At 40.1% G+C, this 27,414-nt stretch overlaps 1 protein-coding gene across 4 annotated transcripts in view; it reads left to right on the plus strand.

The window, feature by feature from the left end:
* FAM107B (family with sequence similarity 107 member B) overlaps positions 1 to 27,414 on the plus strand; it is a 224,234-nt gene that overhangs the window by 78,172 nt on the left and 118,648 nt on the right. For 3 of the 4 annotated variants that reach the window (XM_077169357.1, XM_077169362.1, XM_077169358.1), the window contains exon 2: positions 18,511 to 18,571. The exons of the other annotated variant lie outside the window; for it this stretch is intronic. In XM_077169357.1, coding sequence (XP_077025472.1) covers positions 18,511 to 18,571 — 61 coding nt within the window. The remainder of the gene's footprint in view (positions 1 to 18,510; positions 18,572 to 27,414) is intronic. 4 annotated transcript variants of the gene reach the window in all.

The raw sequence follows: 27,414 nt of genomic DNA on the forward strand, positions 1-27,414 counted from the left end.
GAGGAAATAATCTCTGAAAATTTCCCATCTCTTATGAAAGACATAAAATTACACACCCTAGAAATGCATCATACCCGAAACAGAATAGCTTCAAATAGACCTACTTCAAGACATTTACTAATAAGATTGTCAAATGTCAAAGACAGAGAGAATTTTGAAAACAGCAAGAGAAAAACAATCCATCACATACAAGAGAAGCTCAATAAGACTGTGTGTGGATTTCTCAGCAGAAACTATGGAGGCAAGAAGGCAGTGGTGTACTATATTTCAGATACTGAGGAGAAAAACTGCCAACCAAGAATTCCATACTCAGCAAAGCAGTCCTTCAAAAGTGAGGGGGAGATTAAAATATTTTCAGAGAAACAGTCACTGAGAGAATTTGTGACTAAGAGACTGGCTCTACAAGAAATACTAAAGGGAGCACTATAGATAAGGAGAGAGAGGTCTGGAGAACAGTATAGAAAGGAAGACTATCAGTACGGGAAAAAGAAAAAAAACATGACATATGAAATCCAAAAGATAAAATGGTAGAAGAAAGTACTGCCTTTTAGTAATAACATTAAATGTTAATAGATTAAACTCCCCAGCCAAAAGACATAGACTGGCAGAATGGATTAAAAAACAGGACCTATCCATATACTCTCTACAGTAGACTCACTTTGGACTCGAGGACAAAAATAGATTGAAAGCAAAAGATTAGGAAAATATATTTCATGCAAACTTCAACCAGAAAGAACAAGGATAGCTATACTAAAATCCAATAAATTAGACTTCAAATGTGAAATATTTAAAAGAGACAAAGATGGACACTGTGTATTAATAAAAGGAACAATTCAACAAGAAGACATAACAATCATAAGTTTCATGCACCAAGCCAGAGTGCTCCAAAATACATGAGGCAAGCACTAACACTGAAGGGAGAAATAGACTCCTCTACCATAACAGTTGGAGACTTTAATTCCCTGTTCTCATCAATGGATGGAACATAGACAGAGGATCAATAAGGAAACAGGGATTTTTAATAATATGATAAATGAACTAGACTAGAACTTTCTGTAAAACAGACATTTACAGAACACTACACCCACAATAGCAGGATACACATTTTTCTCAAGTGATCATGGATCATTCCCAAGGATAGAGCATATGCTGGGTCAGAAAGCAAGTCTCAATACATTTAAAAAGAATGAAATTATACAAAACATTTTCTCAAATTATAACGGAATGAAGTTGGATATCAATAACCGGCAGAGAGCCAGTAAATTCACATGTATATATAGGCTAAACAACAGATTTGTACAACAAAAGGTACATGCCCTGTTAGGAGATTTGAGGCATTGGTAGGAGGTGTGCAGAGGCTGAGTGATTCAGAAATCTCTTTACTGGACTTGCTTCTTTATGTGGTTTTGTTCATTTTTGTTTGGTTGTATGTGCATGGGTGTGCGTGGGCGTATATGCACATATGTGTGCATTTGTGCATGCACATGCATATGTGTACATGTGTATGCGTGTATACATGTGTATGTGTGTTCAGGTGTGTATATGCACACGTGTTTGTACAAGTGCACATACATAGGTATATGTGAATGTTTATGTGTATGTGCCTGCATGCATATATGTGTATGTTTCTCTCTGTGTGCATGTGTGTATGTATGTGTATGTGTGGACGTTCCCTGTTCCTTGTGGTCTAAAGGCGGTTCTTTTAAGCCCTATTCAGGCGTAAGAGTGGGGCAGAGAAGCATTAACAGGAGGATGGGATGAGAATGGAATTAATTCCTGGGAAGCACTTTTCTCTATAGCTGGCTCCACACACCCCTTTTTCTTCACTTGATAAGTTTTCCAGGCACTTGATGCTGTCTTGACACCATCCATAGGGTGAGGTTAGTCCACAAACAATACATATTGACCGAGTGACCCCCATGTACGTGGGGCAGAATTTCTGCTTCTGTTATTTGTGTTGACTTTGCATTGCACACAAGTGCCTGGGTTCTCCTGAAGCAAAAAGGTAAATACTGACTTTCACAGTGATCATTTTGCAAATAATAAGAGTGTGGAACCTTCCGTGATGACTTCCAGGCCTCCTTCCTTCCTTATTTGCTCTGGAAGTGTGGCTATAGGCTTGTGAAGAGCTGCTGTTTATTCCATTTTATTGGCAGAGAAAATGAAGCCCAGGCAAGTGTGAATGTGATCAGGTTCCTGTAATGATATTGCATTGGAATGGGGATCTTCTGAAACTCATTTTTCCGTTAGCTATCACCTTTCTAAAGGTGGTTGAAGGATTTAGTGGGAAGAACATTACTTTAGAAAGCAAACAAAAAGCCTTTTGGTAACACAGCATAGAAGATGAGAGCTAAATACAGACTCAGGGAACTTCTAGTCCTTTTATTGCAAATTCAGCTCAGCTCAGCTAGGACTAGAAATGATTAGGTTTACAGAAAAAAAAAGCATCACCAAGTTTCCCATTTATTCTAGAAAAGTCTACAAGAAACCAAAATGGTTGTTGAGTGTAACTGCCTAGGGGTGTAGCTTCTGCTCATCAACTTCCACACATGCTAAGGCCTCAGCCTTGATATTGATTAGGACATGGAACCCAGGTGCAAGAATAATCTACAGAGATTTCAAGAAGCCTCCAAGAAATATTCATATAGGTGCAGCTTGAGGTCTGCAGGAGCTCCTTTCCTCTTTCCCTGCCTTCTGATTCTTCTACTTGAACTTCAAGGAGTCTCCAGGTGCAAATAAGAAACAATTTCCCTATTTCTTGAATGGCTGGTGACAGAGACTCTAGCTTTGGCCTTTCTTCACAAAAAGTATGACTGTGGGGCTCAAATTTTTCCCCATGGGAAATTGGGGTATACCTGCTCTGCTTCCCACACAGTTACCAAAGGAGTCAAGGGAAAGAATATATTCTGCAGTGCTTTATAAATTGAGAAGTACCAGACAGATTTGAAATATGAATAATTTTGTGAACAGATATGGAGATAGAATAAAAAATGTGAAATCAACCCAGCAAGAAACTAACATTCTGGTGCAGAAACTCATATCCTGTCATTCACAATGTACCTGTGAGATCCTTCCGACACATTCTCTCTTAGGGATGTGTGGCAGCGAGCCTGTGGGGTTAGAAGCCATACAACATGCATGCTGAGCTTCCGGGGGCTTCAGTTTACACAGAAAGACTTTGTGGGGGAAGCATTTTTCTTTAAAACAAATATTATTCATTCATTCATTGAACAAGTATTTCTTGGGTGCCCATGGCACCCAAGAATTATATTCTCTCTCTTCACTCATGCAGGATCTGTATCACAGATCCGAGAAGGGGGATATAATAATCCCATCAATTGGTGTCATCAGCCTCATCTTAACCTTCCATTCCCCAAGAGGTTGACAGGAGTTGATTTGAATTGATATATTTTTGTAATCCTTCTATAACTTTGAACTTTGGACCAGCAGGTTGAATTAAAGCTGTAAAAACTGTGTCATAATTTCCTAGGCTCCAGGTTCCAAAATTTCCACCATGTGATCAGTAGTTTGATCTTGTGGTTTTAACGGTCCTGAGCTCCCTAAACTGAAACATATGATGGTCTGGCTTTGAAATGGACTTCCCCAACTATGAGGAGCAACTGCTTCCTCTTTTTTTTTTTTTTTTTTTTATTAATTAAAAAAAGAATTAACAAAACAATTAGAAATCATTCCAATCTACATGTACAATCAGTAATTCTTAATAACATCACATAGTTGCATATTCATCATTTCTTAGTACATTTGCATCGATTTAGAAAAAGAAATAAAAAGACAACAGAATAAGAATTAAAACAATAATAGAAAGAAAAAAAAAACAAAAAGAACAAAAACAAAAAACCTATACCTCACATGCAGCTTCATTCAGTGTTTTAACATAATTGCATTACAATTGGGTAGTATTGTGCTGTCCATTTCTGAGTTTTTATATCCAGTCCCGTTGTACAGTCTGTATCCCTTCATCTCCAATTATCCCTTCTCTTTTTTTTTTTTTTTAATTAACGGAAAAAAAAGAAATTAACCCAACATTTAGAGATCATACCATTCTACACATGCAATCATTAATTCTTAACATCATCACATAGATGCATGATCATCATTTCTTAGTACATTTGCATTGGTTTAGAAGAACTAGCAACATAACCGAAAAAGATATAGAATGTTAATATAGAGAAAAAAATAAAAGTAATAATAGTAAAATCAAAACAAAACAAAACAAAACAAAACAAAAACCTATAGCTCAGATGCAGCTTCATTCAGTGTTTTAACATGATTACTTTACAATTAGGTATTATTGTGCTGTCCATTTTTGAGTTTTTGTATCTAGTCCTGTTGCACAGTCTGTATCCCTTCAGCTTCAATTACCCATTGTCTTACCCTGTTTCTAACTCCTGCTGAACTCTGTTACCAATGACATATTTCAAGTTTATTCTCGAATGTCCGTTCACATCAGTGGGACCATACAGTATTTGTCCTTTAGTTTTTGGCTGGATTCACTCAGCATAATATTCTCTAGGTCCATCCATGTTATTACATGGTTCATAAGTTTATCTTGTCTTAAAGCTGCATAATATTCCATCGTATGTATATACCACAGTTTGTTTAGCCACTCTTCTGTTGATGGAGATTTTGGCTGTTTCCATCTCTTTGCAATTGTAAATAATGCTGCTATAAACATTGGTGTGCAAATGTCCGTTTGTGTCTTTGCCCTTAAGTCCTTTGAGTAGATACCTAGCAATGGTATTGCTGGGTCGTATGGCAATTCTATATTCAGCTTTTTGAGGAACCGCCAAACTGCCTTCCACAGTGGTTGCACCCTTTGACAGTCCCACCAACAGTGGATAAGTGTGCCTCTTTCTCCGCATCCTCTCCAGCACTTGTCATTTTCTGTTTTGTTGATGATGGCCATTCTGGTGGGTGTGAGATGATATCTCATTGTGGTTTTGATTTGCATTTCTCTAATGGCCAGGGACATTGAGCATCTCTTCATGTGCCTCTTGGCCATCCGTATTTCCTCTTCTGATAGGTGTCTGTTCAAGTCTTTTTCCCATTTTGTAATTGGGTTGGCTGTCTTTTTGTTGTTGAGATGAACAATCTCTTTATAAATTCTGGATACTAGACCTTTATCTGATATATCATTTCCAAATATTGTCTCCCATTGTGAAGGCTGTCTTTCTACTTTCTTGATGAAGTTCTTTGATGCACAAAAGTGTTTAATTTTGAGGAGTTCCCATTTATTTATTTCCTTCTTCAGTGCTCTTGCTTTAGGTTTAAGGTCCATAAAACCGCCTCCAGTTGTAAGATCCATAAGATATCTCCCAACATTTTCCTCTAACTGTTTTATGGTCTTAGACCTAATGTTTAGATCTTTGATCCATTTTGAGTTAACTTTTGTATAGGGTGTGAGAGATGGGTCTTCTTTCATTCTTTTGCATATGGATATCCAGTTCTCTAGGCACCATTTATTGAAGAGACTGCTCTGTCCCAGGTGAGTTGGCTTGACTGCCTTATCAAAGATCAAATGTCCATAGATGAGAGGGTCTATATCTGAGCACTCTATTCGATTCCATTGGTCGATATATCTATCTTTATGCCAATACCATGCTGTTTTGACCACTGTGGCTTCATAATATGCCTTAAAGTCAGGCAGCGTGAGACCTCCAGCTTCGTTTTTTTTCCTCAAGATGTTTTTAGCAATTCGGGGCACCCTGCCCTTCCAGATAAATTTGCTTATTGGTTTTTCTATTTCTGAAAAATAAGTTGTTGGGATTTTGATTGGTATTGCATTGAATCTGTAAATCAATTTAGGTAGGATTGACATCTTAACTATATTTAGTCTTCCAATCCATGAACACGGTATGCCCTTCCATCTATTTAGGTCTTCTGTGATTTCTTTTAGCAGTTTTTTGTAGTTTTCTTTATATAGGTTTTTTGTCTCTTTAGTTAAATTTATTCCTAGGTATTTTATTCTTTTAGTTGCAATTGTAAATGGGATTCGTTTCTTGATTTCCCCCTCAGCTTGTTCATTACTAGTGTATAGAAATGCTACAGATTTTTGAATGTTGATCTTGTAACCTGCTACTTTGCTGTACTCATTTATTAGCTCTAGTAGTTTAGTTGTGGATTTTTCCGGGTTTTCGACGTATAGTATCATATCGTCTGCAAACAGTGATAGTTTTACTTCTTCCTTTCCAATTTTGATGCCTTGTATTTCTTTTTCTTGTCTAATTGCTCTGGCTAGAACCTCCAACACAATGTTGAATAATAGTGGTGATAGTGGACATCCTTGTCTTGTTCCTGATCTTAGGGGGAAAGTTTTCAATTTTTCCCCATTGAGGATGATATTAGCTGTGGGTTTTTCATATATTCCCTCTATCATTTTAAGGAAGTTCCCTTGTATTCCTATCCTTTGAAGTGTTTTCAACAGGAAAGGATGTTGAATCTTGTCGAATGCCTTCTCTGCATCAATTGAGATGATCATGTGATTTTTCTGCTTTGATTTGTTGATATGGTGTATTACATTAATTGATTTTCTTATGTTGAACCATCCTTGCATACCTGGGATGAATCCTACTTGGTCATGATGTATAATTCTTTTAATGTGTTGTTGGATACGATTTGCTAGAATTTTATTGAGGATTTTTGCATCTGTATTCATTAGAGAGATTGGTCTGTAGTTTTCTTTTTTTGTAATATCTTTGCCTGGTTTTGGTATGAGGGTGATGTTGGCTTCATAGAATGAATTAGGTAGTTTTCCCTCCACTTCGATTTTTTTGAAGAGTTTGAAGAGAATTGGTACTAATTCTTTCTGGAACGTTTGGTAGAATTCACATGTGAAGCCATCTGGTCCTGGACTTTTCTTTTTAGGAAGCTTTTGAATGACTAATTCAATTTCTTTACTTGTGATTGGTTTGTTGAGGTCATCTATGTCTTCTTGAGTCAAAGTTGGTTGTTCATGTCTTTCCAGGAACCCGTCCATTTCCTCTAAATTGTTGTATTTATTAGCGTAAAGTTGTTCATAGTATCCTGTTATTACCTCCTTTATTTCTGTGAGGTCAGTAGTTATGTCTCCTCTTCCATTTCTGATCTTATTTATTTGCATCCTCTCTCTTCTTCTTTTTGTCAATCTTGCTAAGGGCCCATCAATCTTATTGATTTTCTCATAGAACCAACTTCTGGCCTTATTGATTTTCTCTATTGTTTTCATGTTTTCAATTTCATTTATTTGTGCTCTAATCCTTGTTATTTCTTTCCTTTTGCTTGCTTTGGGGTTAGCTTGCTGTTCTTTCTCCAGTTCTTCCAAATGGATAGTTAATTCCTGAATTTTTGCCTTTTCTTCTTTTCTGATATAGGCATTTAGAGCAATAAATTTCCCTCTTAGCACTGCCTTTGCTGCGTCCCATAAGTTTTGATATGTTGTGTTTTCATTTTCATTCGCCTCGAGGTATTTGCTAATTTCTCTTGCAATTTCTTCTTTGACCCAGTCGTTGTTTAGGAGTGTGTTGTTGAGCCTCCACGTATTTGTGAATTTTCTGGCACTCTGCCTATTATTGATTTCCAACATCATTCCTTTATGGTCCGAGAAAGTGTTGTGTAAGATTTCAATCTTTTTTTTTTTTTTTTTTTTTTTTTAAAGGAAAGACAGAGAGAAGGAAGGAAGGATAGAAGGAAGGAAGGAAGGAAGAAAGGGAAACATTTTTAAACATTTTCTTGTTTTATTGTATTCTGTTTCTCCGTTTTTGTTACATGGGCTGGGGCCGGGAATCGAACCGAGGTCCTCCGGCATAGCAGGCAAGCACTTTGCCCGCTGAGCCACCGCGGCCCACCGATTTCAATCTTTTTAAATTTGTTAAGACTTGCTTTGTGACCCAGCATATGGTCTATCTTTGAGAATGATCCATGAGCACTTGAGAAAAAGGTGTATCCTGCTGTTGTGGGATGTAATGTCCTATAAATGTCTATTAAGTCTAGTTCATTTATAGTAATATTCAGATTCTCTATTTCTTTGTTGATCCTCTGTCTAGATGTTCTGTCCCTTGATGAGAGTGGTGAGTTGAAGTCTCCAACTATTATGGTATATGTGTCTATTTCCCTTTTCAGTGTTTGCAGTATATTCCTCACGTATTTTGGGGCATTCTGATTCGGTGCGTAAATATTTATGATTGTTATGTCTTCTTGTTTAATTGTTCCTTTTATTAGTATATAGTGTCCTTCTTTGTCTCTTTTAACTGTTTTACATTTGAAGTCTAATTTGTTGGATATTAGTATAGCCACTCCTGCTCTTTTCTGGTTGTTATTTGCATGAAATATCTTTTCCCAACCTTTCACTTTCAACCTATGTTTATCTTTGGGTCTAAGATGTGTTTCCTGTAGACAGCATATCGAAGGATCCTGTTTTTTAATCCATTCTGCCAGTCTATGTCTTTTGATGGGGGAATTCAGTCCATTGACATTTAGTGTTATTACTGTTTGGATAATATTTTCCTCTAACATTTTGCCTTTTGTATTATATATATCATATCTGATTTTCCTTCTTTCTACACTCTTTTCCATATCTCTCTCTTCTGTCTTTTTGTATCTGAGTCTAGTGCTCCCTTTAGTATTTCTTGCAGAGCTGGTCTCTTGGTCACAAATTCTTTCAGTGACTTTTTGTCTGAGAATGTTTTAATTTCTCCCTCATTTTTGAAGGATAATTTTGCTGGATATAGGAGTCTTGGTTGGCAGTTTTTCTCTTTTAGTATTTTAAATATATCATCCCACTGTCTTCTAGCTTCCATGGTTTCTGCTGAGAAATCTACACAAAATCTTATTGGGTTTCCCTTGTATGTAATGGATTGTTTTTCTCTTGCTGCTTTCAAGATCTTCTCTTTCTCTTTGACCTCTGACATTCTAACTAGTAAGTGTCTTGGAGAACGCCTATTTGGGTCTACTCTCTTTGGGGTGCGCTGCACTTCTTGGATCTGTAATTTTAGGTCTTTCATAAGAGTTGGGAAATTTTCAGTGATAATTTCTTCCATTAGTTTTTCTCCTCCTTTTCCCTTCTCTTCTCCTTCTGGGACACCCACAACACATATATTTGTGCGGTTCATATTGTCCTTGAGTTCCCTGATACCCTGTTCAAATTTTTCCATTCTTTTCCGTGTAGTTTCTGTTTCTTTTTGGAATTCAGATGTTCCATCCTCCAAATCACTAATTCTATCTTCTGTCTCTTTAAATCTATCATTGTAGCTATCCATTATTTTTTCTATGTTTGCTACTTTATCCTTCACTTCCATAAGTTCTGCGATTTGTTTTTTCAGTTTTTCTATTTCTTCTTTATGTTCAGCCCATGTCCTCCCTCAATTTATCGATTTCATTTTTGAAGAGGTTTTCCATTTCTGTTCGTATATTCAGCATTAGTTGTCTCAGCTCTTGTGTCTCATTTGAGCTATTGGTTTGTTCCTTTGACTGAGCCATATTTTCAATCTTTTGAGCGTGGACAGTTATCTTCTGCTGCTGGCGTCTGGGCATTTATTCAGATTTCTCTTGGTGTTGGACCCAGCAAGGTTGTAATATTTTTCTGTGAAATCTCTGGGTTCTGTTTTTCTTATCCTGCCCAGTAGGTGGTGCTCGTGGCACACGTTTGTCTGCGGGTCCCACCAGTAAAAGGTGCTGTGGGACCTTAAACTTTGGAAAACTCTCGCCGTCCTGGGGGTTCGCTAGCCGAAGCGGCTTGAGCCGGCCCGGCGTCCGAACGCAGGGAGGGTTGCTGGTCGCTGCAGCCAGGGAAAGAGCCCATCGAATTTCCTAGTCGGCCCTGGGCAACAAGCGTGGTGGGAGGGCGCCAGCGGCAGCGGCCCGCCCGAGAGAGTGCACGTTCCCCGGGAGTCACGGGGTCACCGTTCTCCGCGGCCTGGGGGTTTCCGATCCAATTCTCTCAGTTGGTCCGGGGGCTGTGCGTGGTGTGGGCGCCAGTCGCCTTGGTTTCAGGGGACCACCTCTCCAATTCTCCCAGCCTGCCCGGGAAGGGGGAAGGGAGTAACTCCGGCCGCTTGCCACCCCGCCCGGTAAGGCCCGCGCGCCTCGGCGATCTCACCCGAGCTGCTTCTCTCAGCCAGCCAGCCGTTCCAGGATGGGGTACGCTGTCTTTTTTATCTCTGTTGTGGCTTTGGGCGCTTTCTGTATCGTTTCTACTCCCCTAGTAGGTGTCCTGGAGAAGAAACTAAGATCCGCGCGTCTTACTAAGCCGCCATCTTCCAGGAAGTCCCCTGCTTCCTCTTTTATAAAACTATCCTCTCCACATTTTTCTTTACCTTGAAGTTCTCTTCAGCTAGTACTTTGACTAGCTGCTGCCCTCTCCCCTGGCTTCTGGGTACAAACAGCTTTCCCCTGGAGTGTGTCCTTTCTGCATCTCCAAACATCTGGGTCTGAGCCAACTCTCTTCTGACCTCTTTCTTTTAAGCCTCCAGCTAGTTAAATTAAACACCATCCATTGCTGAAGGCACTTCCACAGATGGTATCAGTCACAGATGAATTTCACATGCTGATGACTTAAGTCCACAGCAACAGAACGGGGCACCATCACCTGGCCAAGTTGACACCTGAACCTAACTACTACAAGTATAGCTACCAATAACTAGCTCTTCTTTCCACTTAAAATTATTTTTTTAAAATCAAAGTAAGTTCAGCAATGCTGAGAAATTGGAACCCCTGTGCATTGCTGGTGGGAACATAAAATGGCACAGCTCTTGTGGAAAATGGTTTGACAGGCCACAAAAAATTAAAATAGAATAACCAGATGACACATCATTTCCAAATTAGGTACATACTTCAAAGAATTGAAAATAGAGAATCAATTCACAGTTGCCTAAAGGTAGAAACAAAGTGTCCATTGACAGAAGAATAGATAAACTAATATGGAATACAATGGAATATTATTAGTTGTAAAAAAGGAGGGAATTCTGACATATGTGACACTGTGGCTGGACCTCCAAGACATCATACTGAGTCAAACAAACCAGACACAAAAGTACAAATATACAATTCCACTTACATGTGTATCTAGAATATGCAAATTCTTAGAGACAAAAAAGTAGATTACAGGCTACCATGGGGTGGGCGAGGCAGGGAATAGGGAATTTATGGTTTAACAGATGCAGGATTTCTGTCAGGGGTGATGAAAAGTTTGAAAATGGATGTTGGTGATAATAGCACATTATAAGAATATAATTAATACCACTGAGTTGCATACTTAAAAATTGGTTAAAATGGGACATTCTATGTTGTATATATGTTACCACAATAAGATAAAAAAATCAATCAGTAACAAAATCAGTGAAGCAAATGTTAAAGAAGGTGGTGTGAGATTGTCAAGAGAGCAGGGTCCCACAAACAGGCAGATGGGGTGCTGGAATGCTGTATATGAAAGCAAGGGCCTAGACACTTTATCTCCCTCTTTCAACATGAACTGAAAGGCCGTGATCTCAGAGCTTATGCAGTCTTGTCCAGCAATAAAGTAAGAAGTGACACACTGACAGTAATAGACAAGTAGGGAGACTGAGGAAAAGAGATGGTTTCGATGTCTGAGTGTCAGACCAAACTTTTATCCTTTACTACGGTGGTTCTCAAATGTTGGTGTGTATCAGCCTCTCCTGGAGAGCTGGCAAAGAACACAGAAGCACAGACTCGCCCAAGTATGGTGGGGCTTGACCCACTGTGCACGTCCTCCTGGTGATCTGGGGTACTCTCTGATGCCTGAGAAGGGCAGCTTAACGAGCATGTGATCACGCACATCTCCTCTTTTGCTGTGGCGAAGTGAGTTTCCCACAGGCAGAGACTAAGACCAGCCCCAAACATTTCATGGCTGAATGCAGCAGACTTCTGGTTGAAGGAAATGCTCAGGGAGTTGCAGTATTGGCTCGTGAGGAATGTGCTCTGCGGACCCAGGGCTGGCTGAAGTGAGAGACTGAGCTGGGAGAGGTTGGTACCTCCTAAACGATGAGGAATTTGATGGAAGAATGTGGAAATAGGCAATAAGCCACAACAGAATGAGAGGTAGCTATGGGACTCAGGGCTCCATCTGCCCTTTGTCACTGCTCCCTATGGAGGGCTGGGTTCCTTCTCTCCAGCCATCTCACAAGATATGATTATCACCAGCTCTGGGGATCTGCCCTGAGAGGATGAAAGCATTCATCAACACAGCCGAAAGCCCCCAAGTTTGGTCTGAATTGGGTTATATCTTCTTGCCTGGAACATTTCCTGTGCTGGGGGGTAGCAGGATGCCAGACTGCAGAAAATGGTCACCCCATCTCACAGTGATGGTGACCAGTGGGGTATTCTCATTCCACCACCTTATTTCATTTCACCTTTGCAGTAATCCTGCAGGGTTGTTGCTATTGCCTTCACTTTTTCTGATGAGGCTCAATGAGGTTAAGTCACTTCTCCAACGTCACCCAGCCCTGAAATGGCCAAGCCAGGATTCGAACCCTAATCTTCTCAACCCCAAGGCCCATGGCCTTCCCAACACCCCAGTGGGATGCCAGTGGGTTTTGCTTGTTTTTCTGCCCTCTCACTTTAAAGTTCCTGGCACATTTTGGAATAGTTAGACCTGCTGTGTTCATTCTTTAAGGCCATAAACATTCAACCTGTTCTAGAACTGATCAGATGTCTCTTCCCTGCTAAGTTGTTCTGTGTCCTGGGGCCTGGGGACACTTCTCTGACAGCTCAAAGCTCAGGGAATGTGTGCTGGCTGCCACCCACACAGAAAGAGAGGGAGGACATGGAAGAGCCTGCTTTATGGACAGTGCCTTCCCTTTCCTGAGGCTGGCCAGGCTCTCTCACAGACCCTCACACTGCAACTCTTTGTACGGCTTTTCTGGCTTGGTCCACAAACCACACAGCGGGGGCAGCGAGGAAGTAATTTGTTAGTGTGGACATTTCTTTCCCCAAGATTAAGATCAATGTACCAAACAGTGAACCCTCAGTTGAGTCATGGACTTTCATTATAAAAATGTTCTGTTGTCAATTGTAACAATGGTTCCACACCAAAGCAAGATTGTAATAATAGTGTGGTATAGGGGAATTTTATGCATGATTGTTCTGTAACTCACACTTCTCTAATAAAGGGGGGGGGGATAATTGTGCTCTGTCTTCCCTATTAGTGTACGAGTTTGTGGAGGGCCAGAATTATGTTCTACTCATTGTGGACTCCCACTCTTACCAGCACAGTGCTAGGAACAAAAAGTTTTTCAGTCATTATGTGTTAACCATACTGAATTTGGCATAGGGTCAGTTTTGCTGACAAATCTACATTCAATTTAGATTATCCAGTGGTCATTGGACATAGCATCTGCCACTTCATGGGGGAAAGAAAGGCCTAGAATATGTTCTCACTCTATGTCAGGCACTCATGATATGCTTTACATTTATTATATTGTTTTATTCTCACAGCAACCCTTCTGGGTAGGCATTATTAAATCCATTCCCATATGAGGAAATTTAGAGAGCATATCTAACTTGGGAGTTATGAGCAATATCTCTGGACCACCTGGCTTTGTATTCAGGTACTATTACTGATTGGCTTGATGGTCAAGGGCAAGTTCCTTGATGTCTTTGTGCCTCAGCTTCCTCCTCCGTAAAATGGGGACAATAGTAGTCAAGTTAACAAATTGTCAAGTTCTTGAGATAGTGACTAACACGGAGTAAGAGAGTTCAATAATATCAGCTTAAAAACACTCACCCATAATTGGTAAAGGACATTCTTTACCAATACACCCATGCTTTTCAGGCTTTTTAGTGCATCAAAACATCCAAGGAGCTTGTTAAAATTACATATATCTTAACCACACCCAATTCAAGGTGACATGCTCATTCTACTTTGCTCAGAACTTCCTGGTTTTAGCATTGAAAGGCCTGCATGATGGGAAACCCCCAGTCCCAAGCAAACCAGCACCACACTACACCCCACACTCACCCAGTCAGGATCTTTGTGTATGTGGCTCAGGCATGCGTAGCTTTAAAGAGGGAGAGGGATTGTTATTAGGGAGGGATTTTAGTGTAGTAGTTAAGATAATGGGTTTCAAGCCAGGTAAACCGAGGTTTGCATCTCCTTTTTGTCACTTTTGGAAATATGATTTTGGGTATGTCAAAGGCTCAGTTCCTGGGAAGCAGACTTTGAAACAGAGAATAGCATGCACAAGGTTTATTAGGGGTGCTCTTGGGAAGGGAAGGAAAGGGAAGGGAAAGAAAGCGAAGGGAAGGAAAAGGAAGTGAAGGGAGCAGGGCTGAGCCAGAGGGAGAAGTAGGGTCACAGTGAAGCCTCAATGAAGGACTCAGCCAACTCCCTAGGAGGCTCTGGAGCTCTAGGGCCTTTTGGTATTTCCTTGAGTTGGAGCAAGGGGGCTGGGCTGTCTACCCGCATGTCAACAAATCACTGGATGCCAGCTGGCCTGGGTTACAATACCCCAAGAGATTGACAGCTGAAGACCACCTGCCAAGGGCATTCCCTGGAGCTGTAAGAATAGGTGGTACATTACAGCATCTACTACAGCATGAATTGACTCCTCTCAGCTTCTTATACTCCATCCATAAAACAAGGTTGAAGATGGTATTTCATGGGGTTGTTGAAGATGAAATGAACTGTTGGCATGTAAGGCACAGCTTGTCTAATGCATTGCACATACTCAAGAAATGTCAGCCAATATATCTTAAATTGAGAACAGGGTAGAGTTTGGGATGGATGAGGTGGCTACTTCAAGAACTCCCTCTTGGATGAACAGATGCCTGATCAGTGTTCTCAGGAGGGACAGTGCTTGAATTTTCACTGTGGTGTGTAATAGTAGGTTGGGCAGTAAACAAAAATTGAAAGTAGCATAACAATTCATTTCATTCAACAACTGTTTAGTAAGCTCCTGTTAAGAGAGAGGGTAGACCCTGAATGAAGCTTGAAAGAGTAAAGCAAAGTCTTTGCTCTGGTAGAACTTGTAATTTAGTAAGATAGGCAGAGCTTAAATATGCAATTCCATGGAAATTAAACATATATTTATTCACAGCAATGCACACAATATGAGAGGCAGTGGGTGTTAGATATCCAATTTTAAAATTACCCCTAGTTGGCGACGCGTCATAGCCATAAGGATGTTGCATTAGGTCTTGTTAGGGAGATGCAAATGACATTGTTACACCTGGATAGTGCTGCTTGCCGTATAAACCTGCTGAAACATCCTTTTTGGTGTGTGTTGGGGGGCTGGTTTTCAGTCTGCATCAAAAGCCTCAAAAACATCCCTGGGCTCTGATGTATTATTCTGCCCTTGGAACTTTAATACAGAATAATCTGAAATAGAAAAAAGTGAAAAGCTTTACACCAAAAGATGTTCTTTGTAGTATAGTCCATGATAAGAGAAAAGTTGATAATTCCTTGGTGATAGGGAAACAATTATTTAAAATTAAAATTCAACTCTCTTGGAAAGGAAAGCAGAGAGTCATGTTTGGGACACAATTTTCAAACAAAGGAAGTTGAAACAAAGAGTTAGGGCCAGGTTAGTTGCATCTGTTGGAGATGAGTGGAAACAGGCCTCTCCTGTCCTTGGTCAGGAATTTTATTTCTCTTTCAACAAATTATCTTCTCCCTTCTAAACATGTCTTTGCAGAGGGAAATTCCTACTGTCAGTGTTTCAAAACTAGGAGGCCATACCAAAATGACTTGAAGCGTGCCAGGGAGGTTATGTTTTTTAAAAACTATTGTTCACAACCGTTCAACCAGGTGAATCTTAGGAAAAGGGAATTACTTGCACCCAAAACAAATCTTGAACTCACCAAGTATAAAAACTCTGGTAGTGCCATGGCCTCACGATAAAACAATTTGGGACTGGTTTTCAGAGGAAAAGATGGAAAGTCCTATTGTTCAAGTTTTAATATCACCTTCCACAACCACAAGCATCGTCATTTAATTACCATGGAACAGACGATGGTGTGTGAGGTATAGGCTAGAGATACACAGCTGACTCCTGACTTGCCAGAGCTGAGGTACTTCATATTGTTGAATCAGCTAGGACTAGTTCTGTTAGCAGTTGTGGAAACCAAGGGAAATTTGCTTGATTAAAAGGAGGGTGTTTAAATTTTTAAAAAAGGACTGTATTAGCCAGTATATGCTGAAAAGCCCAAGGTGACCTGTTTCACGAAAGTCTGGATCAGGGCTCAAATGACATCATCAGGACTTTGCAGGGGCCCTCTCTTGGCTCTGCTCTTTTGCATGGGCTGCAGGTTTGGGCCATGTGTGACAGCAAGATGGTGGGACAGCTCTGACTCATACAGTGTCTTGATTTTCAGGCTAAGAGGCTCATTCTCCCAGAAGCCCAGAAAACATCCTGGTACCTCTCCATAGCCTTGATCAGGTCACCTGATGGCCCTGTACCAATCACATGACAGTCTTGCACCAATCACAGAGGCCAGCATTTGTGGGTGATGATAGGGTGGTGGGCGTTGCCTCAGTCCCACGGGAGGGGGAAGGGGCGGCTTTAAGGAGGAGAAAGAGACAGAGTGGACGCCTGGCAGCAGAATCAGCAGGCTACTGCACTGGGACTATGATCACTTTATTCCAACTTTGCCAGGAAAAGCTCACTAAGAACAAATTCAGCATATCACAGACTTCTGCTGATCTTTCCTCTAAATAGAGCATAGCTCATGCTATCAAAGACAGACACTTGCTTATACTGCGCTGAAAGCTCTCCAGCCAAGAGGATTCCAAACATCTTGCCCTCCACAGATTGTTCCGGGGTTTTGCAACTTGTACTAGCTAATGAGGAAATGTGGTGAGGGGCACTTTCAAATGAAGTAATAAATATGTTCGGAGAAAAGCCAAAGAGCTGAGTTATTTCACAATTCTGGAATTCAGAGCAATAAAACACTAAATAGTCTTATTGGCTCAAAGTGAAGAATTTTTTCATCTATGAAACAACTTTATTTGGATTATTTTGGCATCCTGAGGGACTTTCTTTGTGACTTTATTGTAAAATATGATGTTATAAAATAACCCTTCATGTTTTCAACACATAAGGTCTTTGTTGGGCCTGTGAAACATGAAATGAGGCACTGCATTTACTTACTATGATTCTCACGTCCTTTGGTTTACTATTAATTCACACTCTTTTCAGAAATTTAATTTTGCTAACAATTTTCATTAAAATTGCTTTTATCATATGAATTTGAGATAATTGGCCTGAGATCCTGTTTACCCAAATTGCCCATGCCAAGGTTATTTCATGGGTTTTAAAAATAGGACACATTTTTTGGCACTTGTCCCTGATGTTAAACATTTGAAGATGATTTTTTTAATCTCTGGAAAAATATTTGTTCCTAACACAGGTAAAATCAGTTCTCCTATGAGTCAATACTAATGTTAATGAATAGAAACTCATCTTTCTGAATGGTAAAAGGACATTTCTTTCCTTATCTTGCAAACCAAGCTTGAGAGCTTGATGTTTTCTCAACCACATGAGATATTACCTAGGATTCAGCAAACATGGGGCAAATTTGAGAGTCTACTCCCAATGGACAACACCAGGTTTTGAGATACATTATTTCACTTTGGTTGCAAAGCAACCTCAGTTTCCTCACTTACAGAAACCCATTCCCATATGCTTCATTATGGTCTGGAACATCTATTGGGCTAAATTTTTAGGAAGAGCAAAATTCATACAGGAAGTGTGCCAGGAGAAAGTTGTGCTAAGGAAAAAGTTGAGCAGGCAATTACCTGCAACATAATTCAAAGGAGGCTGGAAGGTTGTGCCTAAGGACAAAGGTCTTGCAGAAATGGCCCATCATAGGCACTCAGCCAATATTTGTTCAATGAACAAAAGTAGTAAATGAATCACTCAGCATAAAGTCATCTTCCAGACAAAATTAGATAAGCACTGTTTAACCATTCCTCTCAATTCAGCTCCCTCAATCCTAGTCTGATCTACTCTGATCAGTGCTACAGTGGTAACAAGAAATACCATTAGCTTCGAGAGCATTGCACCAGAATTCAGGAAAGAATGGGTACCCCTAGCTTCCCAGAGGTGAAAGGAATTGTGAACTGTGACATAACTTTAAAAAGTTTATTAAACCAACTCTTTGAATTATGAAAAATAAAACATGCTTCTCTTGTTTCTGCTGTATTGGCAGAATTTCTATCTCATGGCGAAACCCACCACCAATTGGAGCTCCTAACGAATTATCCCAGAGGGCTCTGGGATGCACCACTCCAGGGCCCGCCCACCTTTCTAGACACCATAGGGGTCTAGAAAGGATGGGGGCAGCATCCTGGCCTGCGGAACCAGCTCCACAAAGTTACTCAATTTGACATCTATCATTGGAGTTATTGTTTGTCCAAAGCCTCATTTCTTAAGGGCTTGGTTTAATTTTTTTTACGTCCTGATCACATATTAATCAGTAGGTTTGCCAAAAGCATTGCTGTAATTAATGCACTGTTTTCCATATCTCCTTGCTTTTCTGGTGTTTCCTGCTGGCGTTCAGGAAAAAGAGGGATCCCACGAGGAGCCGCGATGCCTCAAGCTAGAACAGAAGGCGAGAGCAGGTAGTGTACTTCCGACGAGCGGTGCTGACCTGGGTGGCAGGCAAACAGATTCCAGTGCTTTGCAGACTATGAGGGAAAAATCTGTCTGTTCCTAGTGATTGGAAACATGACTAGAAATGTCACTTTTGATGTATTCCAGGCATGGCATCTGGACCAGCCGGTTATGAAGCAGAAAATAGCTGCTGTGGGGTCACTGTTTTGGTTGAGTACAGTTCTTGGTTAACAATACTTGCAAAGAAGTAGATATAAAGGGAGAAAGATGCAGAAATTTCAAATTCAGTGGTATTAAAATGAGCAATGCATTTATTTACCGAAATATTTATGGTTATCTTGGAAAATGCTATTTAGATGCAGGTTTGCTGGGTTTTTGATGTTGGTATAGAGTTAAATATGCAGCTTTCCTAAAGCTATTGAAGTTATCAAAGGAATTCCTATGAGATAATATGGAAAGGGGCACATGACAGGTGAATTTAACACTTAATGATGAAGATGCAAGGTAATTGTCATAAAAATAAAAACAAGTTGAATGGACTTAAAATGGAATCTAAGTCTTACATACCAGCCTATAATTTCCAACTGTGTTTAGTTTGGTGCTTGATGTGATTTAATTTTAGTGGAAGGCTCCACACATGTTTGCTGCTGACAGAGGATCCTGTCCTTATAATTTAATATAAATCAGGAAGCAGGATTAAGAAATTGGGATAGTAACAAAGAGTCTGCAAAGCTAAGGCACCTGCCATAATGGAGATTAAGGAGGGAGAATTAACAGTTAACTGGCTCTGCTTTCCTCCTCCACACCCACCGGTACAGTCAGAGCAAGAACAGACCTTGCTTCAGTCTTTGCCTAATCCTGGACACTCTCCCCATTCAGGACCTTGCTCTACTGGCTCCTTCTCAGTTCAAATGCCACATCCTAGGGAGAACATCTCTGATCATTTTGCCAGATCACTCTTCATGTATTTGCTCATTTTTAATTTTTTTCATTACACTCATCACTATCTCCTGATTCGTTCATTTGCTTGCTGCCTCCTGGAGAGCAGGAACCTCCCCTGTCTTGCTTAATGGTGAGATCCTGGCATGTAGCAGCTATTCAGAAAAATTATCCTGTTAGATGAGTCCCATGTCCGCTTTGTGCAAGGCCCTCTTCCTCTCTGGTAGGTGGATGCAGTGGAGTTGGTTTGATGTGAGCCAACTCCATACCTACTGCTAGATTTCTGGGATTTGAAAAAGAGTAAGACACAGCGCTTACCCTCAAAGAAACAAAATTATATCTAAGGGATAGACATATTTAGAACACGGGAAACAATATGAAAAGATCAATACACTCAAAGTGCTCCTGAGAACCTGAGGAAAAGCAGTTAGATTTGCTCTGGGAAGTAGGGTTGAAGAAGTCTCCCCCGAATTTGTAATCCTTGTCATGGATACTGGAGTTGGAAAGTAGGGGCAGAGTTGGAGCATGCATATCATAACCATGAAAACTATTCCGAGTGCAAAAGCAACTTGAGATGGAGACTGAGATGATGGTTACTGCCTGGCCAATGCAAATTTGGCCAATCCAGAGTGTCTTAGTTTGCAAGAGCTGCTATCAGAAATACCACATACTGGTTTGGGCTTAACAATGGGGACTTATTGGCTCATAGTTTTGAGACCAGAAGTCCAAAATCAAGATATCAGCAAGGCTTGTTTCCCCCCCTCCCCCCAAATCTAGCATTCTGATGCTGGCTGCTGGAAATCTTTGTGGTTCCTTGGCTTGCATCACTGCTTCCAGACACAAGGTGATGTCCTCTTCTTTCTTTGGCTCTTCTGGTTTCCCCTGACTTCCCTCTTCTTCCTATGTGACCTTCTCCAACTTTTGACTTCTGATTGATTAAGACCCACCCTCATTCAGCTGGGCCACACCTTAACTAAAAATAGCAGGCTCAAAAGGCCCTATTTACAATGGATTCACACCCAGGAATGCAGACTGAGAGCAAGAACATGTCTAATTTGGGGTACATAATTCAATCCCACAAAGAGACTCTGAAATTAAAACATTTCCCAGCTGCTTCTTTCAATGGCATCATTTTCCCTCTTGACAAAGAGCCTGCTCTATTTTGGGGACCTATTTTTACACCCAGAGCTTTGTTGCCCATTCCCATTAGGAGGGCACCACCGTGGATTTGTGCTTTTCCAGGATGGGTCATCCCCAATGTGTCCTCCCTTGGCATCTCAGGTGAGAAGTTAGACAGTGTGCCAGGGGCCTAGGTCTTCAAGCCATCGAGGTATTGCCCTAGAAACTTAGTGCAGTGGGCAACCTTTCCCTCAGCAAATACATTCAGAGGCAGGGATTCCAATGGAAAATAATTCAGCAGAAAAGAAGGGTTGAAACTTTGTTAAAGATCTAGAATCCCACTTGTGCGTGCATGTGATCAGCTTGCATAGTTTTAGATTTTGAGCATACAACTAATTGGCTTATTTGTCCTCTTAAAAAAACACTCTCCTGATAATAACACTATTCTCTAAGTAAAAAATTCAATAGGAAAATGCAAGGAGCACCTCATGCATCTAATGAATGCTTGAGGCTGTTAGTTTTGGAGCATCTTTATTCAGGATTTACTCCTGAGTGTTCACATCGTTTCCTCAGTGTACAGCGCCTCTAGTCTTAGTCCATTCGGTTCCGACCTACAATATTTATTAACTGTTCTTGGAAATCCTGTTAAGTATAAGGTTTTTTAAAAATAATTTTTAAAAATTATTTGACCAATATGAACATAAGATCAATACATTAATTTGGAGGATGTTGATTGAATGTCTTCTATGTGCTAGACATTGTGCTAGGAACCATGCTAAGATTAGAGGGGAAAAGACAGCAGATGGGACACTGTGCATCCCAGAGTCCACAGGAAAATGGGAAATGCCACCATTACACAAGTGAAAAGGAAACTGCAAATGGCAGAGAAAGCAGGTGCTCTGCAAATCTTGTTAAATCTATGTTAAATAGGTCTAGAAAAACCTGTAATGGAAAGCTAAGACAAAAGGTAGAGTATGGCATGCACTAATATGGAGACAAGAGAAGGGGATGGGGGTGCTACAAGGTGAAGCAAACTCAATTTGGGGATCCAAGTTTTCCATGAGGGCATGACCTATGAGTTGAGCTCAAATTCATTTGTGAGAGACACATAAACCAGGGTATATATAAAACGAAAATCAAATACCGTAAACTGAATCCAAAGTGATACCTACTTGGAGTTCAGCCCATTTTTTTGGTTGGTCTGATGACCTAATCCTTTGGCATTTGTCACTTGATACTGAGGTCTATTATTTATACTTGCAGGGACTACCCAGGGGGCAATAACAGGTTAATGGGGGAATGTTTGATTCTTACCACATTATTGTCTGTTCTTTTGCTCTGAGAGTTTGGCCTCTGTGTCACTTTGAGTTTTATTTTGTCAACAGTCAACCTGTAATGGAGAAAACTAATGCTTAGCATTTCCCCTTGACTCATTTTTGTTGTTGTTCTTTTAATTTATTTTAATGTTTTTATGTGTTCAGTGATCACTTCCATTTTACCTTCTTTGAAATGTCTATGATTTTCTTATTTTTTCCACCAAAAAAAAGCAGTTATTCTACATATTTTCTGCTTAAAGTTGAAGTTTCACTGTTCACATATGGACTTTCCTCCACCAGGAACAATGCTTGTGAACGCCTTGAGGGGGACACCCTATTTGGTCTCCGTGGACCTCCCAGCCCCATGGGGGTTTCCAGCTTTTCCCTGGGAAGGGCGGTTGGATAGCAAAGGCCATGTGTTCCCATGATGGGATCTCTCTCTGGGCTCTTCCTTCTGGCCCATTGCTGCAACTGTCTTCATTGTCATCTATTTATAGAAAGTTTCACATCTGCAGAGCCGGGGGCACCACCTTAACTTTTTTTTCATATTTAATTTTATTGAGATATATTCACACACCAAAAAATCTATCCAAAGTATACAATCAATTCACAGTATCATCACATGGTTGTGCATTCATCACTATGATCAATCTTAGAACATTTGCATTACTCCAGAGAAAGAAATAAAAAGAAAACCACAAACATCCCATACGTCTTATCTTCCCCCTTTTTGACCACTAGTATTGTATTAGGGTAGTCTGTTTTTAACAAGTTGCTTTTAACATGAGGGTGACTGTCAACAGAGGTTCACCAAGGAGGTGATGCTTGTCTTTCTTCATGGGGCTCCTTCTCTCCCCATTTAGCTCCCAGCTCCTCCCATCTGAAGGGCCTGCTCTCAGACACCGCCTACTTTGCACATATTCATGTATATCACTGCATTACCTGTCTTCAGGCTTTGGGTAGTTTAAGCTCAAACCTACCTATGGAATGAAGAGTCTTGGGGTCTGGTAAAGGAATTTGAAACATTAGCCAAGAGGAAAGAAGGAAGGGGTGATGGTGCAAGGGGTCATTTCCATTTGTGGCCACATTGCATCTTAGTGGCCTTTTCCCCTGAGCACTGGAAGGCCCTGAGTCCTGGGAGCACTTGATGGTGAGTCCGTCAGACTCTGCTCCATAGAGCAGGGGTTAGTTCTGCTGGAAAGGGAAGGTAGATCCTTTATTGAAAGGTGCCATATTAAAGATGCATTGCATCCTTGTGATGAAGCATTAAATGTAAATTTTTTTAAAGAATGAAAAATTGAATTTGGGCTGTGCTTATGTCTTAGTTTTCTGGGGTTGTTGTAACAAAGTACCACAAACTGGGTGGCTGAAAACAACAGAAATTTATATTCTCACAGTTAAGGGGGCCAGAATTCTGAAATCAAGGTGTCAGAAGGGCCAGGCTCCCTCTGAAGTATATAGGGAAGTATCTGCTCAGTGCTTCTCTCCTGGGTCTGGTGGTGGCCTCAAGCTTTGGTGTTCCTTGGCATATAGAATAACTTAGTCTTTACTCCAGCATCACACAGCTGTCTTCCCTCTCTGTGCCCCTCTTCCCCTTCTTATAAGACACCAATTATAGTGGATTGCAAGCACACCCTACTCCAGTGTGACCTCATTTTAACTTACCTAATTCCATCTGTAGTGACCCAATTTTCAAATAAACTTGCATTCTGAGTTTCTGGAGTTTAGGACTTCATCATACTTTTTGGGTGGATGCAACTCAACCCATAAAAGTTATAATTCAGTTCATAGCACCTCTACACAGTGAAAAGGAAGGGTGAGGTAATGGGTCCATGGAAAAAGGTGTTAGGTTGGGGGAGGCCTTGTGGTTGAACATCTTTTGGTGTCTCCCAAAGGCCATGTGTAGCCATGTTCACTCTACAATAGAGTAAAATAAAGTGGCTCTACTGATAGTGACAAAGAGGCCACGATCCCAAACAGACCTGCATGTCCACAAAATGGCACCATTTGCACCTGACAACCTGACCCTCCAAGGACAAACTAGTGGTTGAAAGCAACTGAGGATAGAAATGAGTTTGCATGTTGTGCTCACCTGGGTTTATGCCTCATGTCTCAGAAGCTGCTATGACAAATGACTTTCCTCTGCCATGAGCATACTCTCTGTGTGCCTTTCCACTGAGCATGTACCTTCACGGAGCCTTCTACAGCTACCCTGCCTTTGTAATTTGGAGAGAAATTTTATGATGACGCCTCATTTAATGTCTTGTGCCTCATGTACATACAACAGTCTATAAAAGGCATTAATATTGAATAAGATCACATTTTTTCTTCGTACAGAGACTTGGGTTTATAGACGACATGAATTAAAAAACTTGCAGATCCTGCCTTTATTAATTTTATCTGTAGCCAAATGAAAAGAGACCATGTGGTACCAGTTTGAGAGAGAGAGAGAGAGAGAGAGAGAGAGAGAGAGACTGACAGCCTTCTAGAGTTAGTATATCACCTCTTCATTCATTCGTTCCTCTCTGTGGGTGGGGAGATGGACAGCAGGTAACTATGCTTCTTAGAGAATTCCTTTTAAAAAGAGTGGCCTCCATTCTGGTGGCTGCATTTATTTTTCATTTTTTATTTCTTATTGTGAAAGATAACATATATACAAAACAAAAACAATATATTTCAAAGTACACCACAGTAAGTAGTTATAGAACAGATTTCAGAGTTTAGTATGGATTACAATTCCACAATTTTAATTTTTTCCTTCTAGCTGCTTTAAGACCCTGGAGAATAAAATCAGTATAATGAGTCAGCAGTTATACTCATTAATTAAATCCTATCTTCTCTGTTATACCTCCATCTTCTCCTTTTATCTTTCTCCAGATCTTCAGGGGTATTTGGGCAATGCCCATTCTAACTTTTTAATGTTGGATAGGGCTATTGATAATATGGGATAAGGGAATGGAGCTAGTTGATGTTTTGTAGAACCTGGCCCCTCTGAAGCTTGCATGAGAGTAGCCTCCAGACTAACATGGACTCTATATAAACTTTCTCAGCCACTGATAACTTGTGTAATTCTATATTACAGACAGTGTTCTCCAATATATATTCTAAGTTACCTTAGTCCTGACCGGATTGACTTTGTTCTTGTCTCTAATTGAAGGCTGATCTCTTTTCAATTTCTTTAGCAGTTGTTGCATGTGGCAATGCTGACCTTCAAAACTGCAGAACTCCAGCTCCAAGTCTTAGGTGTCACACAGGTACCCAAAGTTCCAGGGAGATACCAGATTATGCATATATAGCATAGCCTCTCAAAATCTAGAAATAACAATTACCACTCTGGACTAAATGTGACTGCTATAAGAATTTACAATCTAAGCCCCAATTTTCTTTGTAAGTATTTTCTAGATGGACAGTGCAGTATTTGCTCTTTTGTTTTCTGGCTTATTTTGTATTACATGATGTCTCAGATTCATTCACAACATTGCATGCCTCACAACTGTTCCTTTCTGTAGCGGTATGATATTTAATCATTTGTATACACCACGTTCTCCATTCTACTTCAGTGTATCCTTCAGCCTCCCTCCATCCTTTGGGCATCATGTATAATGTACAAAGTCAATAGTCCATATCTCACATTATCCTCACTTTGTGGTATAGTAATCAACACTCTCAATTTTAGACAATTTTCATTGCTCTCAAGAGAAAAATAATTTATAAACACACCCTCACCAAATAGAAAATCTGAACCTCCACTTAACTCTTGTCCTCCTCCCCCTGTACCGTTATTTACCCCTGGTATTGCTGTGGTACTGTTGATGTCTTCCTGTTAAACATAGCCCATAGCATGCAATGGTAGTTTTCCCCCTATACCCTGACCTTATAAACTTTTTGTACAAGATTGAGATCTTTGAAGTAGTTCATGCAAGAACTTATTTATACTTATAGGGTTAACCAGTGGGGTCCGTGGTTCTATTCAACCCCTTTAAATCATGTTCACCTTCAATATGGCAATATTACTTATAGACCCACTAATGAACTGCCTTCATTTCTGTCTACTCCATTACATTTAAGTTCATTCTCATTAGCTAACCGTTCACTAGAGATTAGCCAACCATCTCTAACTTCTGTGAATCTCTAGGTCTCCTATATTCTATATTACAAGCCTCTAAATTTACCTTTATCATAGTTATAAAAGAAAATCATTCACTATCTATCCTTTTGTGTGGCTTATTTCACTCAGTATTATGTCCTCAAGCTTCATTCATCTTGTCATGTGCTTCAGGACTTTATTTCATCTAATTGTTGCATAATATTCCATCATATGTATATATCACATTTTGTTTATCTACTCATCTGTTGATGGGCACCTGGGTTGCTTCCATCTTTTGGTGATTGTGAATAATGCTGCTATGAACATCATCCTGAAAATGTCTGTTTGTATCACTGCTTTTAGCTCTTCTGGATATATACTGAGTAGTGGTATTGCTGGGTCATAGGGCAACTCGATATTTTGTTTTCTAAGGAACCACCAGACTGTCTTCCGTATGGCTGCACCATTATACATTCACACCACCAGTGCATAAGTGTCCCAAATTCTCCACATCCTCTCCAACATTTACAGTTTCCTGTTTGTTTAACAGCAGCCATTCTCATAGGTGTGAGGTGGTATCTCATTGTAGTCTTCATCTGCTAATGAAAATGAGCATCTCTTCATGTGCTTTTGAGCCATCTGTATTTGCTCTTCAGAAAAATGTTTATTCATATCTTTAGCCCATTTTATAATTGGGTTGCTCGTTCTTTTGTTGTTGAGTTGTTTGATTTCTTTATGTATCAGGATATCAAACCTTTTTTCTGATGTGTGATTTCCCACTATTTTCTCCCACTGAGTTGGTTGCCTCTTCACCCTTTTGACAGTATTTTAAAAAAATATTTTTATTGTACACAACAAACAAACATACAAACATTCTTGACATACAAACCTTCTATATATGGTGTACAATCAGAGGATCACAATTTCATCATATAGTTGTGCATTCATCACCATGATCATATTTTGAACATTCACATCTCTCCAGCAAAAGAAATATAAAAGAAAAAGAAAAACTCATACACGCCATACTCCTTACTCCACCCTTTCATTGACCACTAGTATTTCAGTCTATTCAATTTATTTTAACCTTTGTTCTCTCTATTATTTTTATTATTTCTTTTTTGCATGGGCAGGCACCGGAAATCGAATCTGGGTCTCTGGCATGGCAGATGAGAGCTCTGCCTGCTGAGCCACTGTGGCCCCCCCCCATTATTTTTTATCCATATTTTGTACTCATCTGTCCATACCGTAGATAAAAGGAGCACCAGACACAAGGTTTTCACAATCACACAGTCACATTGTAAAAGCTATATCGTTATACAATCATCTTCAAGAAACATGGCTACTGGAAAACAGCTCTACAGTTTCAGGTACTTTCCTCTAGCCCCTC

Source organism: Tamandua tetradactyla, chromosome 7 (assembly GCF_023851605.1).
Source record: "Tamandua tetradactyla isolate mTamTet1 chromosome 7, mTamTet1.pri, whole genome shotgun sequence".
Classification (NCBI taxonomy): Eukaryota; Metazoa; Chordata; class Mammalia; order Pilosa; family Myrmecophagidae; genus Tamandua; species Tamandua tetradactyla.